Genomic DNA, 19,679 nt, shown 5'->3' on the forward strand with positions numbered 1-19,679 from the left:
TCACCTGTCAATGGATTTCATTGTGAAGTTACCCAACTCCCAAAGCAACACAGTTATTCTTATGGTGGTTGACCGGTTCTCAAAGATGTGTCATTGTATTCCACTTAGGACGTTTCCCACTTCTAAGGAACTGGCTTCCATTTTTGCTCGGCAGATCTTTCACTTTCACTTACATGGGCTACCCAAGGCGATTGTCTCGGATAGGGGTAGTCAGTTTGTGTCCCGGTTCTGGCGAGCCTTTTGTGCACAGTTGGGAATTCAGCTTGCTTTTTCCTCTACATATCACCCGCAGACTAATGGGGCCGCAGAACAAGCCAATCAGTCCTTGGAGCAATTCCTACATTGCTATATTTCTCACCATCATGACAACTGGTCAGACCTCTTACCATGGGCAGAGTTTTCTCACAACAGTGCCTTGAATTCTGCCACCCGATTGTCTCCATTTATGGTGAATTATGGTTTCCAACCTTCCATGTTGCCTGACTTGTTTGTTCCGCAGAGTATTCCTGCGTTAGAGGAGCATCTCCGTGGTCTTCATTCCACTTGGGCACAAGTCCAGGAGGCTTTGCGTCATGCTAACGATAGTTACAGACTCCTTGCTGACCACAGACGCCTGACTGCGCCTTCCTACCAGGTTGGGGACAGGATCTGGCTGTTATCCCCCAACCTCCGACTTCGTGTTCCCTCACTAAAGTTCACACCTCAGTTTATTGGGCCTTTCCCTATTCTTCTCAGGATTAACCCAGTGGCTTACGCATTAGACCTTCCTTCTAATATGCATATTTCGAATGTATTTCATGTCTCCTTATTAAAACCGTTGGTCTGCAACCGCTTTACCACCTCTGTGGCTCGTCCTCACCCTGCACAGGTTGAGAACCATGAGGAGTACGAAGTACAGTCCATTGTTGGCTCCCGTAGGTTCCGTGGGCGCATACAGTACCTGGTGCATTGGAAAGGGTACGGTTCGGAGGAACGCTCTTGGGTCTCATCCTCGGACGTACATGCCCCGTCCTCCTCTGTGATTCCCATAGACGTTTTCCCCTCAAGCCTGGTGGTCCTTCGAGGGGGAGGGGTCCTTGAGGAGGGGGTACTGTCAGGGCTGGGCTCAGCCCTTCCGTCTCTGAGTTGGCCAGTCAGCTGTCGGCTAATTGCCAGCTCCCATCTCTCTCCACAGTTACTCAGCTGTTGTTGATATCCTGCTCTTCAGTCCTGCCTACTTAAGCTGTCCAGTCCAGGGGAGCTCTGCCTTCGACTTGGTCAACATCACAAGAAACATCTCCTGCATTCCTGTTTAAAGACTGGATTTGCTGACATCCCTTCTGGCTCCAGATCCTGCTTGCTGCTCCACTACATTGATCCCTGACTTCTGGCTTGGCTGACTATCCGTTCCGGTTACTGAACTCTGGCTATGTTTTGACTACGTTTGTTCTATTTACTTTAACTAAACAAGTGTGATTTAACTGTAATTCTGTCTCGGTCTAATTTCATGGTTCCTGACGCTTTGATTCCCTTCCGTCTCTCCTCCATTTTCCATCCATCTGCCCTCTGTCTCCCCTTCCTTCACTTCTTCATCTTCCCTCCATCTCCTTTCATTATACACTCCCCTTCCCTCCACCCAGAGAGGTAGATAAGCTGTGAGATGAGCTCTGTGTCCCCGTCAGGTAAATGTAATCATGTATGTCATCATCACTAGAACATAATATGATTCTGAGTCTCTCACCACATTGTCTTTCATTGCTCATCTGCGTTGTCCACTCCTTTTTCTCCAAGGACGTGGCCTGGCCATCAGGTACAGTATGTCCTGGTGTGACATAAATTGATCCTGAAAAGAAAACAGAATATATGAAATGTAAGACCATATGTCAGAGGGTGTCTATTACCATATGTCAGAGGGTGTCTATCACCATATGTCAGAGGGTGTCTATCACCATATGTCAGAGGGTGTCTATCACCATATGTCAGAGGGTGTCTATCACCATATGTAAGAGGGTGTCTATCACCATATGTAAGAGGGTGTCTATTACCATATGTCAGAGGGTGTCTATCACCATATGTCAGAGGGTGTCTATCACCATATGTCAGAGGGTGTCTATTACCACATGTCAGAGGGTGTCTATCACCATATGTAAGAGGGTGTCTATCACCATATGTAAGAGGGTGTCTATCACCATATGTCAGAGGGTGTCTATTACCATATGTCAGAGGGCGTCTATCACCATATGTCAGAGGGTGTCTATTACCACATGTCAGAGGGTGTCTATCACCATATGTAAGAGGGTGTCTATCACCATATGTAAGAGGGTGTCTATCACCATATGTCAGAGGGTGTCTATTACCATATGTCAGAGGGTGTCTATTACCATATGTCAGAGGGTGTCTATCACCATATGTCAGAGGGTGTCTATTACCATATGTCAGAGGGTGTCTATCACCATATGTCAGAGGGTGTCTATTACCATATGTCAGAGGGCGTCTATCACCATATGTCAGAGGGTGTCTATTACCACATGTCAGAGGGTGTCTATCACCATATGTAAGAGGGTGTCTATTACCATATGTCAGAGGGTGTCTATTACCATATGTCAGAGGGTGTCTATTACCATATGTCAGAGGGTGTCTATTACCATATGTCAGAGGGCGTCTATCACCATATGTCAGAGGGTGTCTGTTACCATATGTCAGAGGGCGTCTATCACCATATGTCAGAGGGTGTCTATTACCATATGTCAGAGGGCGTCTATCACCATATGTCAGAGGGCGTCTATCACCATATGTCAGAGGGTGTCTATTACCACATGTCAGAGGGTGTCTATCACCATATGTCAGAGGCTGTCTATTACCATATGTCAGAGGCTGTCTATTACCACATGTCAGAGGCTGTCTATTACCATATGTCAGAGGGTGTCTATTACCATATGTCAGAGGGTGTCTATTGCCATATGTCAGAGGGTGTCTATGGCGCGCTGATCTCCTTCATGGTGATAGGAAGTTCCTTGGGGATTCGAAGGATGGAAACACCAATCCACATAAGCAGAAGTGTTTTTTGAGCAGATATGTGTTATAGAGATGAGTGATGCTCTGCAGAATGAAACTAATGATTGTCATAGAGATGAGTGATGCTCTGCAGAATGAAACTAATGATTGTCATAGAGATGAGCGGTGCTCTACTGTGAGAGAAGGACTTTTCCCACCCATGCTTGCCATGCTATTGCACACATGCGTGGCGGATTAGAGCTCCGACGGACAAACGTGTGCGGCACGATGGGGCGGTGCACATGTGTGCGCCCAGTGGCTCGCGATAGCCCATGGATGTGCGCAATGGCGCATGGGTGTGTGCCATGGTGCACACGCTATGGCGTGGCTATTTCAGACGGCTCTGGCTCACAAACGGGTTGCTGGTTTGTTGCCAGCTTCCCGTTTATGCCTGTTTCCTGCTCTTATACCAGATTGCCTGTTTTGACCCGGACCGTCCCTGACTACGTTGCTCTTCTCCTCGATTCGACCCTTGGCTTGTTTAAACAGACCTCTCCTGATCTGCCTTTACAAATTTGACCCTTGGCCTGCCTTACGCACTTTCCTGCTTGATTACATGGATTTGACCCTTGGCCTGCCTTATGGACTTTCTTGCCTGATTACACTGATTTGACCCCTTGGCCTGCTTCACGGACTTGCTACCCATCTTTTGCCTGATCACTTGCTACTTCCCGGATTGCTTACTACTTTGCAGGGGACCCTCAGCCAGTTCCTGAACTTCAGTAACCCTCTGCTCAACTCCTCAACCCTCTTCAGGAACTTACACCTGCTGGTGGCTAGTGCTTCTGAGGGCCACCTGCTCCCTGTACCACCTACTGGTGGGGGGGGGGGGGTGCATGTAGTTGCAAAGGTTAACCGCTCTCAGCATCTCGGCCTTGGTAAGTACTTGTTGTGACATCTAAAGACTAACACTAATGGTTAACATAGAGATGAGTGGTGCTCTGCAAACCAATACTGATGGCTGTGATAGAGATGATTGGTGCTCTGCAGATCAGTGCCGATGGCTGTCATAGAGATGAGTTGTGCTCCACAGACTGACACTGATATAGAGTTGCTCTGCAGGCTGATGATGATAGTCCCCATAGGGATGAGTGGTGCTCTGCAGGCTGATGATGATAGTCCCCATAGGGATGAGTGGTGCTCTGCAGGCTGATGATGATAGTCCCCATAGGGATGAGTGGTGCTCTGCAGGCTGATGATGATAGTCCCCATAGGGATGAGTGGTGCTCTGCAGGCTGATGATGATAGTCCCCATAGGGATGAGTGGTGCTCTGCAGGCCGATGATGATAGTCCCCATAGGGATGAGTGGTGCTCTGCAGACCGATGATGATAGCCCCCATAGGGATGAGTGGTGCTCTGCAGACCGATGATGATAGTCCCCATAGGGATGAGTGGTGCTCTGCAGACCGATGATGATGATAGTCCCCATAGGGATGAGTGGTGCTCTGCAGACCGATGATGATAGCCCCCATAGGGATGAGTGGTGCTCTGCAGACCGATGATGATAGTCCCCATAGGGATGAGTGGTGCTCTACAGACCGATGATGATAGTCCCCATGGGGATGAGTGGTGCTCTGCAGACAGATGATGATAGCCCCCATAGGGATGAATGGTGCTCTGCAGACCGATGATGATAGTCCCCATAGGGATGAGTGGTGCTCTGCAGGCCAATGATGATAGTCCCCATAGGGATGAGTGGTGCTCTGCAGGCCGATGATGATAGTCCCCATAGGGATGAGTGGTGCTCTACAGGCTGATGATGATAGTCCCCATAGGGATGAGTGGTGCTCTGCAGACCGATGATGATAGTCCCCATAGGGATGAGTGGTGCTCTGCAGACCGATGATGATAGCCCCCATAGGGATGAGTGGTGCTCTGCAGACCGATGATGATAGTCCCCATAGGGATGAGTGGTGCTCTGCAGACCGATGATGATAGCCCCCATAGGGATGAGTGGTGCTCTGCAGACCGATGATGATAGTCCCCATAGGGATGAGTGGTGCTCTACAGACCGATGATGATAGTCCCCATGGGGATGAGTGGTGCTCTGCAGACAGATGATGATAGCCCCCATAGGGATGAATGGTGCTCTGCAGACCGATGATGATAGTCCCCATAGGGATGAGTGGTGCTCTGCAGGCCAATGATGATAGTCCCCATAGGGATGAGTGGTGCTCTGCAGGCCGATGATGATAGTCCCCATAGGGATGAGTGGTGCTCTACAGGCTGATGATGATAGTCCCCATAGGGATGAGTGGTGCTCTGCAGACCGATGATGATAGTCCCCATAGGGATGAGTGGTGCTCTGCAGACCGATGATGATAGCCCCCATAGGGATGAGTGGTGCTCTGCAGACCGATGATGATAGTCCCCATAGGGATGAGTGGTGCTCTGCAGACCGATGATGATAGCCCCCATAGGGATGAGTGGTGCTCTGCAGACCGATGATGATAGTCCCCATAGGGATGAGTGGTGCTCTACAGACCGATGATGATAGTCCCCATGGGGATGAGTGGTGCTCTGCAGACCGATGATGATAGTCCCCATAGGGATGAGTGGTGCTCTGCAGACCGATGATGATAGTCCCCATAGGGATGAGTGGTGCTCTACAGACCGATGATGATAGTCCCCATGGGGATGAGTGGTGCTCTACAGACCGATGATGATAGTCCCCATGGGGATGAGTGGTGCTCTGCAGACCGATGATGATAGCCCCCATAGGGATGAGTGGTGCTCTGCAGACAGATGATGATAGCCCCCATAGGGATGAGTGGTGCTCTGCAGACCGATGATGATAGTCCCCATGGGGATGAGTGGTGCTCTGCAGACCGATGATGATAGTCCCCATAGGGATGAGTGGTGCTCTACAGACCGATGATGATAGTCCCCATAGGGATGAGTGGTGCTCTGCAGGCCGATGATGATAGTCCCCATAGGGATGAGTGGTGCTCTACAGACCGATGATGATAGTCCCCATAGGGATGAGTGGTGCTCTGCAGACCGATGATGATAGTCCCCATAGGGATGAGTGCAGGGGCGAACTGACCATCGGGCTACTCGGGCACTGCCCGAGGGCCCCGAGCCACTAGGGGGCCCCATCAGGGTTGCCAGCCTCAGTAAAACCAGGGACAGTATGTAAAAATCTTATTTTTTTTACATCTGTCTCTGAAATGTCCCTTACCGACATCCTTTTGGTCTAAAAAGCCGAAGATTATAGCTGCCCCACCTCTCCAGTACCTTCTCAGCCAATAGAAACATGTCTGTGTATACTGTGTGTATATGTATGTGTATACTGTGTGGCCCCATAAACTCGGATTGCCTGGGGGCCCCATAATCTCCTATTGTCCGGGGGCCCCATGAGTTGTCAGACCGCCCGTGGATGAGTGGCGCTCTACAGGCTGATGATGATAGTCCCCATAGGGATGAGTGGTGCTCTACAGGCTGATGATGATAGTCCCCATAGGGATGAGTGGTGCTCTGCAGACCGATGATGATAGTCCCCATAGGGATGAGTGGTGCTCTGCAGACCGATGATGATAGCCCCCATAGGGATGAGTGGTGCTCTGCAGACCGATGATGATAGTCCCCATAGGGATGAGTGGTGCTCTGCAGACAGATGATGATAGCCCCCATAGGAATGAGTGGTGCTCTGCAGACCGATGATGATAGTCCCCATAGGGATGAGTGGTGCTCTGCAGGCCGATGATGATAGTCCCCATAGGGATGAGTGGTGCTCTTCAGGCCGATGATGATAGTCCCCATAGGGATGAGTGGTGCTCTACAGGCTGATGATGATAGTCCCCATAGGGATGAGTGGTGCTCTGCAGACCGATGATGATAGTCCCCATAGGGATGAGTGGTGCTCTACAGGCTGATGATGATAGTCCCCATAGGGATGAGTGGTGCTCTACAGACCGATGATGATAGTCCCCATGGGGATGAGTGGTGCTCTGCAGACCGATGATGATAGCCCCCATAGGGATGAGTGGTGCTCTGCAGACAGATGATGATAGTCCCCATAGGGATGAGTGGTGCTCTGCAGACCGATGATGATAGTCCCCATTGGGATGAGTGGTGCTTTGCAGACCGATGATGATAGTCCCCATAGGGATGAGTGGTGCTCTACAGGCCGATGATGATAGTCCCCATAGGGATGAGTGGTGCTTTGCAGACCGATGATGATAGTCCCCATAGGGATGAGTGGTGCTCTACAGGCCGATGATGATAGTCCCCATAGGGATGAGTGGTGCTCTACAGGCCGATGATGATAGTCCCCATAGGGATGAGTGGTGCTTTGCAGACCGATGATGATAGTCCCCATAGGGATGAGTGGTGCTCTACAGGCCGATGATGATAGTCCCCATAGGGATGAGTGGTGCTCTACAGGCCGATGATGATAGTCCCCATAGGGATGAGTGGTGCTCTGCAGACCGATGATGATAGTCCCCATAGGGATGAGTGGTGCTCTGCAGACCGATGATGATAGTCCCCATAGGGATGAGTGGTGCTCTGCAGGCCGATGATGATAGTTCCCATAGGGATGAGTGGTGCTCTGCAGACCGATGATGATAGTCCCCATAGGGATGAGTGGTGCTCTGCAGACCGATGATGATAGCCCCCATAGGGATGAGTGGCGCTCTACAGGCTGATGATGATAGTCCCCATAGGGATGAGTGGTGCTCTGCAGACCGATGATGACAGTCCCCATAGGGATGAGTGGTGCTCTGCAGGCCAATGATGATAGTCCCCATAGGGATGAGTGGTGCTCTACAGGCCGATGATGATAGTCCCCATAGGGATGAGTGGCGCTCTGCAGACCGATCATGATGGTTGTCAGAGATGAGTGGCACTCCGCACACCGGCGCTGACCGACTGTGTGGAAGTTGCCAGTTGAGTACAGGATGGAAATCTCTCTGATATTCATGTAAGGGCAAACTTAAATCATAGATACATTTTGAAGGAATATTCCTGCGCTATCATTTAAGGTGAAGATAAATAAATATAAACCAAAACAATAGGTGAATCCCTGACAAATTAATATGTGAAAGTGAATGTGAATGGCGCTGCGCTGCTGTAAAGCTATAATAAAGCCCGTGTGACACAAGTAATAAGCTGTAAGTGGAAAAGCAATACTAAATCTGTACACAAGATGGCAGTAGAACCAAAGCGTAAAACGCAAACAAAACTTCCAAGTTGAAACTGTGAAAAAATGTATCCAATGCAAATCGAAATCTTGTGCAACAAAAAGAACAGTGATAAACCAATCAGTGTCCATTCCATGTAGTGTAAATATTGTAAAGTCTCTGGAATAATCCTGAGATGAGGAGTGAAAGGTGGCGCTCCAATCTGAACTATGAAGTAAGTGACCGGTGTCTCTTCATTCCATGCTCTATGTGATGAGGCCTCTCACCGTACTGCTGTAAGGTAACAGCATGGGAAAACAAACCCAAAATTCAGATCTCCTCTGTAGGTCCTTGCTTAGACAGCTGGTGGCTTCTATAACCTTTGGGGCTCCTCCTCCCATTAATCCAAGAATCGGTATTAGGTGGTGGATGGTGGCTCCTCTGTACTCAACTTCCACACTCACCCCCTTCCCCTTTCCTAACTCCATTAAGCAGCGTTTCATAAGATACTCTTTGCCACATTTCCCTGTTCATAGTTGTTTATGATCCTTTATTTTATTATATATGCATTCTCTCAGTTATATCTGGGAAAAAATGGCCGCTGTATTCAGGTAATACTTCGGGGAAAATGACGGACATACTAGTTGTAATAAGAAGACACTGAAAAAATGGCCGCAACTATGATATACAATGTGGACACCAACAAAAGGGCTGCGGTACCATACGTCCCTATCAGTCTATTAAATTTAAGGACACTATCTGTGCTAGCCTGCACCCCCTGATGAAGTCACTTGACCCGCGACGATACGCGCTGGGATTGGCGGACAGGCACACCGGAAGTGACGCCGTAGACAAGCTCGGTGCTCGTGCATGTTATACTGTGTCTCATCTGGCTTAATGTGAGTGTTACTTTGTGTTGGTTTTATTAATACATTTTTATACGACATACTACACTATTTGGGCATTCCCCTTCTTCCCTTTGCATCCCTTTTGGGGCGAGTGTGGAAGTTGAGTACAGAGGAGCCACCATCCACCACCTAATACCGATTCTTGGATTAATGGGAGGAGGAGCCCCAAAGGTTATTGAAGCCACCAGCTGTCTATGCAAGGACCTACAGAGGAGATCTGAGCTATTGGTTGTAGGGTTGTCCCGATACCACTTTTATAAGACCGAGTACAAGTACCAATACTTTTTTCAAGTACTCGCCGATAACGATTACCAATATTTTTTCATCTGACAGTTTGACTGATGGGCACTGATAGGTGGCACTAAATGATGGGGACTGGTAGATGGCACTGATAGATGCCACTGATAGGCGGCATTTTTATGGGCACTGACTGATGGCTGGCACTGATAGGTGCCACTTATGGGCATTGATAGGTGGCTCTGGTGGCTGGCACTGATAGATGGCACTAATAGACAGCACTTATGGGCACTGATACATGGCACTGATAGACAGCACTTATGGGCACTGATAGATGGCACTGATGGCTGGCACTGATAGGCAGAACTTATGGGCATTGGTTGATGACACTGATGGCCGGCACTGATAGGCGGCAGGCACTGATTGCTGGCACTGATAGGCGGCACTTATGGGCATTGGTAGGTGGCACTGATGGCTGGCACTGATAGAAGACACTGATAGGTGGTAATGATAGGTGGCAGGCACTGATTGCTGGCACTGATAGATGGCACTTATGGGCACTGATAGGTGGCACTGACCGATGGCTGGCACTGATAGATGGCACTAATAGGCATTGATCAGAGGCACTTATGGGCACTGACAGGTGGCTGGCACTGAAATGTAGCAATAAATGACACGAGGAAAGGATTTATTTTTAAATTCCATGCTGCAATGCCCATCTTGGTACACCCTGTACTCGGCCTATATGGGCTGGGTGTAACAAGATGTCCGCTGCTAGCTTACTGCAGCCGAGTGCAGGGTGTACCAAGATGGGCGTCGGGATGTTCAGCCGCTGACGGCGACTGAATGTGACGGCTCCGGTCACCAATCCTGATGCGGCTGCACCCTGCACCCTTGCCAGCTTATCTAGCTAGTTCCACTGCAGGTGAGAACTTGCTCTCCACTCCGCTGACTCCGCCCTCCCTCTCCGTCCACCAACGCTGACCGCCGACTCTGCCCGCCCTCTCTGTCCACTGACTCTGCCTGCCGACCAGGTATCGGATAAGGCATCGGGAGTATTTGTGCCAGTACAAGTACTTAAGCAAATGCTCAGTATCAGTCCCGATACTAGTATCGGTATCAGGACAACCCTAATTGGTTGTTTTCCCATGCTGTTACCTTACAGCAGTAAAGTGAGAGGCCAAATAGAGGTGTCACTGCATGGAATGAGGAGACACCGGGCACTTACTTCATAGGTTCAGATTGGAGCACCACCTTTCACTCCTCATCTCAGGATTATTCCAGAGACTTTGCAACAGTTTCACTACATGGCATGGACATTCGATGTTTATTTTATGAGCACCGATTGAGTTATCACTGTTCTTTTTGCTGCACAAGATTTAGATTTGAATTGGATACCTTTTCTTCACAGTTTCATCTTGGAAGGTTCTTTGTATTTGACACTTTGGTTCTACTGCCATCTTGTGCACAGATTTAGTTTTACTTTTCCATTTGCAGCTCATTACTTGTCACACGGGCTTTATTATAGTTTTATAACAGCGCAGCGCCATTCACATTCACAAACTTTAATCAAAACTGTGCTTTGACAAGCCTTCCGCACTCCATACAAATCTGAAAGGTTGTTTGCTGTTAGATGTTTTATGCCTCGTACACACGATCAAACAATCCGGTGGAAAAGTCCGGTGAACTCAAGTCCGCCGGACAATCCGCCCCTGTGTGGGCTCCGGCGGACTTTTTTCTACCCAAAAGTCCGGCGGACCAAGAAAGTATTTTTGCACTCCAAAATGTCCGCCGCACTCGCATTTCAGCGGATAGTACGGCCGCGTGTGTGCCAGTCCGCCGGGGCCAGCGAAGGAGGCGTCGCTGGCCCCATCACCTGGTATGGACTTAAAGGGGAATCCCTACACCGAAAAATCGGCGTGGGGGTCCCCCCCTAGGTCCATATAAGAACCTTATCCGAGCACGCTACCCAGGAAAGGGGGTGGGTACGAGCGGGCGCCACCCCCTCCTGAGCCGTACCAGGCCATGTGCCCTCAACATGGGGGGTGCCTTGGGGAAGGGGGGCCGCGCGGCCCCCCCACCCCAAATCACCTTGTCCCCATGTTGATGAGAACAAGGGCCTCTTCTCGACAACCCTGGCCGTTGGTTGTCGGGGTCTGCGGGCGGGGGGCTTATCGGAATCCGTGAGTCCTCTTTAATAAGGGGTCCCCCGGATCCTGGCCCCCCCACCCTATGTGAATGAGTATGGGGTACAATGTACCCCTACCCATTCACCTGTGAAAAAAAGTAAAAAAAAAAAAAAAACACACAAGGGTTAAAATAGTTTATTGAACAGCTCCGGGGGTCTTCCGTCTTCAGGGGTCTTCTCGCCGGACTCCTCCGCTATCTTCTGCTGGCTCTTTTACTAGCGGAGGAGCCCATTTATTTCAAAAGTACAGCGGATAGTCCAGCGGACTTAGTACGCCGTATTAGTCCGCTGCAAAAGTGCCGTGTGTGGGCAAGTAGCTCGTTGGGAAAGTCCGGCGGACAGTCCAGCGGAAAGTCCGCCAGACTAAGTCCGCCGGATAGTCTGCTACGTGTGTGCGCGGCATTAGATACACTTTAAATATTCTTTACATTAAAAAAAAAAAAAAAATTGCAGCGCCATATACAGCCAGCAGGTGGGGACAGAGAAAAAAACGTTATTGTCCTGGAAATATAAAGTTATCAGACAGTTCAGCATCTTTTTAGAAAGAGAAACATGATTGCTTTTTGTAAGCCATTTGGACTTATGGGAGATGTAGTCCCCAGAGACAGTCTCCTTCCAACCAAGTACTGGAAGGGACTACAAGTCCAAGGAGGAGAACAAAAGGCTGTAGGAGGAGAAAGGAAAGAAAAGCCTGGGCTCAGGGCAGTCCCATGTGGGACTTGATAGGTGACCAGGGACTGGGCTACTGAATTAGAGGAGCTGCCTGTTGCGAGTGTTCGCTGAGATGATGGAGAGTGGCTGGGCCGCCATATCTGCATGGAGGGTGCAGCTGTTGGAGAGCAAACTGAACAAAAGATCTGTCACTGGTTCTATGAGAGGTCACCAGTATAGAGTCTTGGCTAGCTGCCAATGACACTGGTTCCATGAATGGTCACCAATATAGAGTCTTGGGTAGTGATGGACGAACTTCAGACGGGACGTTTTACGAACGTTTGTGAACCGCAAAGTTTGCGGCGGACCCAATTGACTTTAATGGCAGGCGAACCTTAAAAACCTTCAGGTCATATTTTCAGCCACAAAATACTTACTAGCTGTGCACACATAGTCCCACAACATGGACACTGACATAACACATGTATGAGGTGAATCTGGGATCAACAACGACAAGCATTCTTTTTTTAATCTGTGAAATTTTGACAATTCAGGAGCGCATGAAGTCCATGGAGGAGAGGCAAGGCCAGGCCAGGCTATGAAGGGGGTGCAGGAGATGATCAGTGCCACAGTCAGGGCAGCGCAGTCCTGTGCCAGTGTCCCAGTGTGCCAACCTGTGCTTGAGCCCCTCCCTCTGCCCGGCCCTTACCCCCACCTATGCAGGGCTCCACAGCGGTGGTCCGGAGGTGCCAGTCCAGTGCTGATCCTCAGCCATGGTGCTGGCACTGCCTGCTGATTGGCTTCTCTGCTGCTATCTCCCACACTGTCTGAAACCAGCACCGCGATAGAGACTGAGCACTGACACCAGCACCGCGATAGAGACTGAGCACTGACACCAGCACCGACACAGAGAGCACTGACACCAGCACCAAGATAGAGAGCACTGACACCAGCACCGTGATAGAGAGCACTGACACCAGCACCGTGATAGAGAGCACTGACACCAGCACTGAGATAGAGAGCACTGACACCAGCACCGAGATAGAGAGCACTGATACAAGCACCGAGATAGAGAGCACTGACACCAGCACTATGGCAGAGAGCACTGACACCAGCACCGAAATAGAGAGCACTGACACCAGCACCGTGATAGAGAGCACTGACACCAGCACCGAGATAGAGAGCACTGACACCAGCACTGAGATAGAGAGCACTGATACAAGCACCGAGATAGAGAGCACTGACACCAGCACCATGGCAGAGAGCACTGACACCAGCACCGAGATAGAGAGCACTGACACCAGCACCATGACAGAGAGCACTGACACCAGCACCGTGATAGAGAGCACTGACACCAGCACCGAGATAGAGAGTATACAGAATATACTTTGTATCTTTTAAAGAAAGTATATTATACGTGTACAGCCTTATATACTGTACACCTATACCAGTCCTTAAAAGGACTTTTGTGGACCTAATAGCTAGTGATTTGTGTCACTACAGTCTGTCCCTCCTCCACACAGCAACCTCTCCCTACACTGACAAAATACAGAATTTAAAATGGCCGCCAGATCAGGTCTATTTATAAGGTAGGGGAAATGTCCAATTGTCCATGTGCTGAAATGTTTCAATTGGCTGTTCTGTACCCCATGATGGATGTGTTATCATGGGTCATAGTTCTTTCACAATGTAAACACATATGTCCAGCGCGTGAACAGCGGCAGAAGTCCGCTGGTTTGGCGAATCGCAAACACGCAAAATTCGCAGCGAACCGACCGCCGGGCGAACCGCAAGGCCATCTCTAGTCACCAGTATAGAGTCTTGGGTAGCTGCCAATGGCACTGGTTCCATGAGAGGTCACCAGTATAGAGTCTTGGGTAGCTGCCAATGGCACTGGTTTCATGAGAGGTCACCAGTATAGAGTCTTGGATAGCTGCCAATGCCACTGGTTCCATGAGAGGTCACCAGTATAGTCTTGGGTAGCTGCCAATGTCACTGATTCCATGAATGGTAACCAGTATAGAGTCTTGGGTAGCTGCCAATGCCACTGGTTCCATAAAAGGTCACCAGTATAGAGTCTTGGGTAGCTGCCAATGCCACTGGTTCCATGAAAGGTCACAAGTATACAGTCTTGGGTAGCTGCCAATGGCACTGGTTTCATGAAAGGTCACCAGTATAGAGTCTTGGATAGCTGCCAATGCCACTGGTTCCATGAGAGGTCACCAGTATAGAGTCTTGGGTAGCTGCCAATGCCACTGGTTCCATGAATGGTAACCAGTATAGAGTCTTGGGTAGCTGCCAATGTCACTGGTTCCATAAACGGTCACCAGTATAGAGTCCTGGGTAGCTACCAATGACGCTAGGTCCAGAGGCCAGAGAGCAGGAGGAGCCTTAATTGCTAACTTCTGACTTCAAAATGGTGAGAGGCCGTGGACCACAACTGCCTTACCCATTTCTTAAAGGGACAGTGTCATCTTGTTTCAGAATTCAATTTGGGTATTAACACCCCATACCCTGAGATTCACTTAAACCTGAGCACTTCAATGCAAGAACTTTGGACCACAAGGACTAATAGTTCACTGGCCAGTGGGAGGGGTTTTGAAGAGACTGAAGCACCTTTTAGCTTCAAATTCCGCCCCTTTTTGTTAGGACCTCCCTAAATTCAGGCTTTAGATGCAAAGACATTTAATGGGGTCCTCTCATTGTTGTACAACAATGGCATCATTTATTCCACTATTTTTATACTTTATGTTATTTTGTGGGGACAATATCTCAAAATAAAACCTCCTTCTCTAGACTTTGGTGTGGCAGTGCTAGAAGGGTCGTTGTCATCTGGAATCAGGGGACCCAGACATCAGCTGTACCTTCAGCGATAAGTGTTATACCCCCATCAGAGCCCCCTCTTCTCTTCAGAGCCCACCTTACTCCAGCAGCATGGCATAAGGCAGGAGACAAAGCAGGTCTGTTCGAAGGAGCCCTCCGTTCTACCCTGCATGCCTCCTGCCCTGGATCATTGCCATGCATTGCCACAGTGTGGGCGGGCCACTGTGCACCCTGGCCCTAGATCTTCATTGGCTGTTATGGTGCTGGTGGCTGACCCTTGCCATGCCCGTGAATAATATTGATCCGGAGCAAACCGCGTCCTTTGTTTGCTGTACCCCAAGGGAACCCAAATGGCATCCCAGTGAGGAATGCTCATATACAGTAGGAAGACATTTATTTTCAAGCCTTTCCCTCGGGGTTCTGGGAGACCCTATACAGTGCCTTGAAAAAGTATTTTCCACATTTTGTCATGATACAACCACAAACATAAATGTATTTTATTGTGATTTTATGTGATAGACCAACACAAAGTGTCACATAATTGTGAAGTGGAAGGAAAATGATAAATGGTACAAATAAATATGTGAAAAGTGTGTGTGGGGGGGGCATTTGTATGGTGCCCCCTTTACTCTGATACCCCTAACTAAAATCTAGTGGAACCAATTGCCTTCAGAAGTCACCTAATTAGTAAATAGAGTCCACCTGTGTGTCATTTAATCTCAGTATAAATGCAGCTGTTCTGCGAAGCCCTCAGAGGTTTGTTAGAGAACCTTAGTGAACAAACAGCATCATGAAGGCCAAGGAACACACCAGACAGGTCAGGGATAAAGTTGTGGAGAAGTATAAAGCAGGGTTGGGTTATAAAAAAATCTCCCAAGCTTTGATCATCTCGCAGAGCTCTGTTCAATCCATCATCGGAAAATGGAAAGAGTATGGCACAACTGCAAACCTACCAAGACATGACCGTCCACCTAAACTGACCGGGCCGGGCAAGGAGAACATTCATCAGAGAAGAGCCAAGAGGTCCATGGTGACTCTGGAGGAGCTGCAGAGATCCACAGCTCAGGGGGGAGAATCTGTCCACAGGACAACTATTAGTCGTCTCTCCACAAATCTGCCCTTTATGGAAGAGTGACAAGAAGAAAGACATTGGAGAAAGAAAGTCATAAGAAGTCCTGTGGTAGTTTGTGAGAAGCCATGTGGGGGAGGGGGCAGCAAACATGTGGAAGAAGGTGATCTGGTCAGAGGAGACCAAAATTCTACTTTATGGCCTAAAAGCAAAACGCTATGTGTGGGGAAAACTAACACCGCCCATCCCCCCGAACACACCATCCCCACTGTGAGACATGGTGGTGGCAGCATCATGTGGTGGGGATGGTTTTCTTCAGCAGGGACAGGGAAGCTGGTCAGAGTTGATGGGAAGATGGATGGAGACAAATACAGGACAATCTTAGAAGAAAACCTGTTAGAGTCGGCAAAAGACTTGAGATCGGGGCAGAGGTTCCCCTTCCAGCAGGACAACGACCCGAAACATCCAGCCAGAGCTACAATGGAATGGTTTACATCAAAGCATATTCATGTGTTAGAATGGCCCAGTCACAGTCCAGACCTAAATCCCATTGAGAATCTGTGGCAAGACCTGAAAATTGCTGATCACAGACGCTCTCCATCCAATCTGACAGAGCTTGAGATATTTTACAAAGAAGAAGAATGGGCAGAAATGTCCTCTGTAGATGTGCAAAGCTGGTAGAGACACCCCCAAAAAGACTTGTAGAGAAAGGGGGTTCTACAAAGTATTGACTCCGGCGGGCGCCATACAAATGCCCCTCCCCCCACACTTTTCACAGATTTATTTGTATCATCTATCATTTTCCTTCCACTTCACAATTATGTAACACTTTGTGTTGGTCCATCACATAAAATCCCAATAAAATACATTTACGTTTTGATTGTAACATGAAAAAATGTGGGAAATCTCAAGGGGTATGAATACTTTTTGCAAGGCACTGTAAGTGGGTAGTGCCCATCATGGTGCTGTGTGGGAGGGGCACTGCTTTATTATGATAGCAATGAATGAGAATGAGTTGTGGAATTACTCACCAGAGATATTAAGTGCATCAGTGGAGTTGATGGTTTCATTGTCAGCTACTGTGTTGCCTATAAACAGAAACATCAAAGTATCATTATGTGCAAATGTGACATCATTCTATAGAAGAGTCATTATTACAATGTATGGAGATTCGGGATGAGATGTTTTTTTGGGAGCACTGATTTTAATAATGCTTAAAGTGAAACAATAAAAGTGTAACATTCCTTTAAATTTTGTACCTGGGGGGTGTCTATAGTATGCCTGTAAAGGGGCGCATGTTTCCCGTACTTAGAACAGTCTGACAGCAAAATTACATTTCTAAAGGAAAAAAAGTAATTTAAAAGTATTCGCAGCTTGGCACACTATCTAAACCCTTTGGGATCTCTAATGGCACCCGTCAAGGATGTCCGCTCTCCCCTCTCATTTTTGCCCTAATAATGGAACCCCTTGCGGCTAAAATCAGAGAGGACAAGCGAGTCTCAGGAATTATGCATAACGACATGGAACATAAAATCAGCCTCTTTGCTGATGATGTCATTTTAATGATCACAAACCCGACCACCTCCATGCCTGCACTCCAGGACATCATTGATCAATTTAGCTCTGCCTCCTTTTACAAACTTAACTCCTCTAAATCTCTAATACTTCCACTTAACCTATCACGTAGGCAACAATCTCTCCTAGAGAGTACTCTCCCCTACTCTTGGTCAAACAATTCCCTTCCGTATCTTGGAATAAACCTAGCCCCATCTATACCCCAACTTTATGATCTCAATTATCGTTCCTTCCAAAAACGACTGCCCCAACTACTAAATCAACTTCGTACCTCAGGCCTTTCGAAACTAGGTCGCATCGCGTCTTTTAAAATGCTAATTCTACCCAAATTACTCTATCTTTTTCGGACAGTAATTATGCCAATTCCCCACTCATTCTTTGCCTCCATACAAACACAGCTTTCCAGATTTGTGTGGGAAACTAAACCACCCAGGTGCGCTCAATATATCTTAACTAGGCATCATAGAAAAGGGGGGACCAACCTTCCCCATATTCAGAACTACTATCATGCTTCCATCCTAGACCAACTCTACTACTGGTGGCATCCTAATCCCAATAAGGCCTGGTCTATCTTAGAATCCTCGTCCTTCCGCCCAAACTCACTAAGTGAATTACTTCTCGCTACATCAGCGGGCTTTCCTCCCACTTCGAAATTTAAATCACCTTCAATAACGGCCTCTTTAACAATTTGGAAGAAATTCACACAGACGACAATTTCGGACCAACCCTATCGTACATTGCAAACCCCTCTCCGATCACTAATGTCACAAATACCAGACTTAAATCTCCGAAACTGGACGATACAAAGAATAACTACCCTATCAGATCTTTATAATGCTAACCATGTTCTGAAAACCTTTGATAATCTACAAACTGAATTTGGCCTCCCTCCCACAGAAATCTTTACGTACATGAGGATCTCGCACCTTCTCCAACAAATTAAAATTTCTACGAAGTCAATTATTCCGGAGAACATACATAAATTTTACACTAGCTCGACATATCCTAAACATGGTATATCGGTCATATACTCTATTCTGAATGATAATAGGCCTTACTCGCAAATTTCGTCTCTCTCCAGATGGACGGAAGAACTAAATATTAAGGTCACACCCGACATGTGGACACGTACCTTTCGGCATACCTACACAGCCTCACACTGCTCCAATCATTGGGAATCATATCAAAAGACACTTCACAGATGGTATCTCACGCCCTATCGTCTCTCTAAATTCTTCCCGGACCTTCCTTCTACATGTTGGAGGTCGTGTGGTAGTACTGGTACTATAGCACACATTTTATGGTTTTGCAGATCCCTAAGCTCCTTCTGGAAACAAATTTTTGCTTTAATATCCTTTTTATCACTGATTCCAACATCCCCCAACCCCTCCCTGGCTCTACTACACCTTGGTGTTGACAAATTTCCGCCACACACACGCGTAGTGATAATTCACCTGCTTCTTGCAGCAAAATTAAACATTACAAAACTATGGAAAACCACTGACTCTCCATCCATCACACATACGATCTCTGATCTAAACTTTCAATGCGAGATGGAAAGACTACTAGCTCGCAAAAATCTAAGTATGAAAAAGTTTTTATATGATTGGCATGTATGGCTTACTCATCCGAAATGTTCTGTAATCACATGAGTTTCTTTCCCGCGTGTAGTTTCTTTTTTGTCATTATTGCTATGCACCTGATTTATTCTCCTGTGTTCCTAACCCCTCTGGTGTAACTAATATAGTGTCTAGCTGATGCTCCCCTTCCCACACCCCTTTTCCCTCCGACTGGAGTTACTGCATTAATATGCTACAATTCTAATGTTCATCATTTAACCACCTGTAGTTAGTCTGCGTTGTGGACTGGTATTGAGTAATTTAACCCTACTTTGTATTCTTTGCCTCTGTCTGCTCTAGTCGGAACATCTGCTATGCTGTTTCAAGTGTTTATCTTGTTTGCCTTATTGAAATCAATAAAGAAATATTGAAATAAAAAGTATTCGCAGCTACAATGAATTGTCGGTCCGCAATACACATAAAAGTTCATTGATAAAACCGCCATGGGGATT

At 47.9% G+C, this 19,679-nt stretch overlaps 1 protein-coding gene across 1 annotated transcript in view; it reads right to left on the reverse strand.

Moving 5' to 3' along the window:
- Positions 1–19,679, reverse strand: part of LOC143981554 (uncharacterized) — a 78,506-nt gene that overhangs the window by 33,759 nt on the left and 25,068 nt on the right. The window contains exons 2-3 of the mRNA XM_077479499.1: positions 17,065–17,121; positions 1,721–1,822 (exon numbers count right to left, since the gene is read on the reverse strand). Of these exons, the coding sequence (XP_077335625.1) occupies positions 1,721–1,822; positions 17,065–17,121 (159 nt within the window). The remainder of the gene's footprint in view (positions 1–1,720; positions 1,823–17,064; positions 17,122–19,679) is intronic.

Source organism: Lithobates pipiens, unplaced genomic scaffold, assembly GCF_037356315.1.
Source record: "Lithobates pipiens isolate NorthernLeopardFrog02 unplaced genomic scaffold, aLitPip1_a1.2 Scaffold_16, whole genome shotgun sequence".
NCBI lineage: Eukaryota > Metazoa > Chordata > Amphibia > Anura > Ranidae > Lithobates > Lithobates pipiens.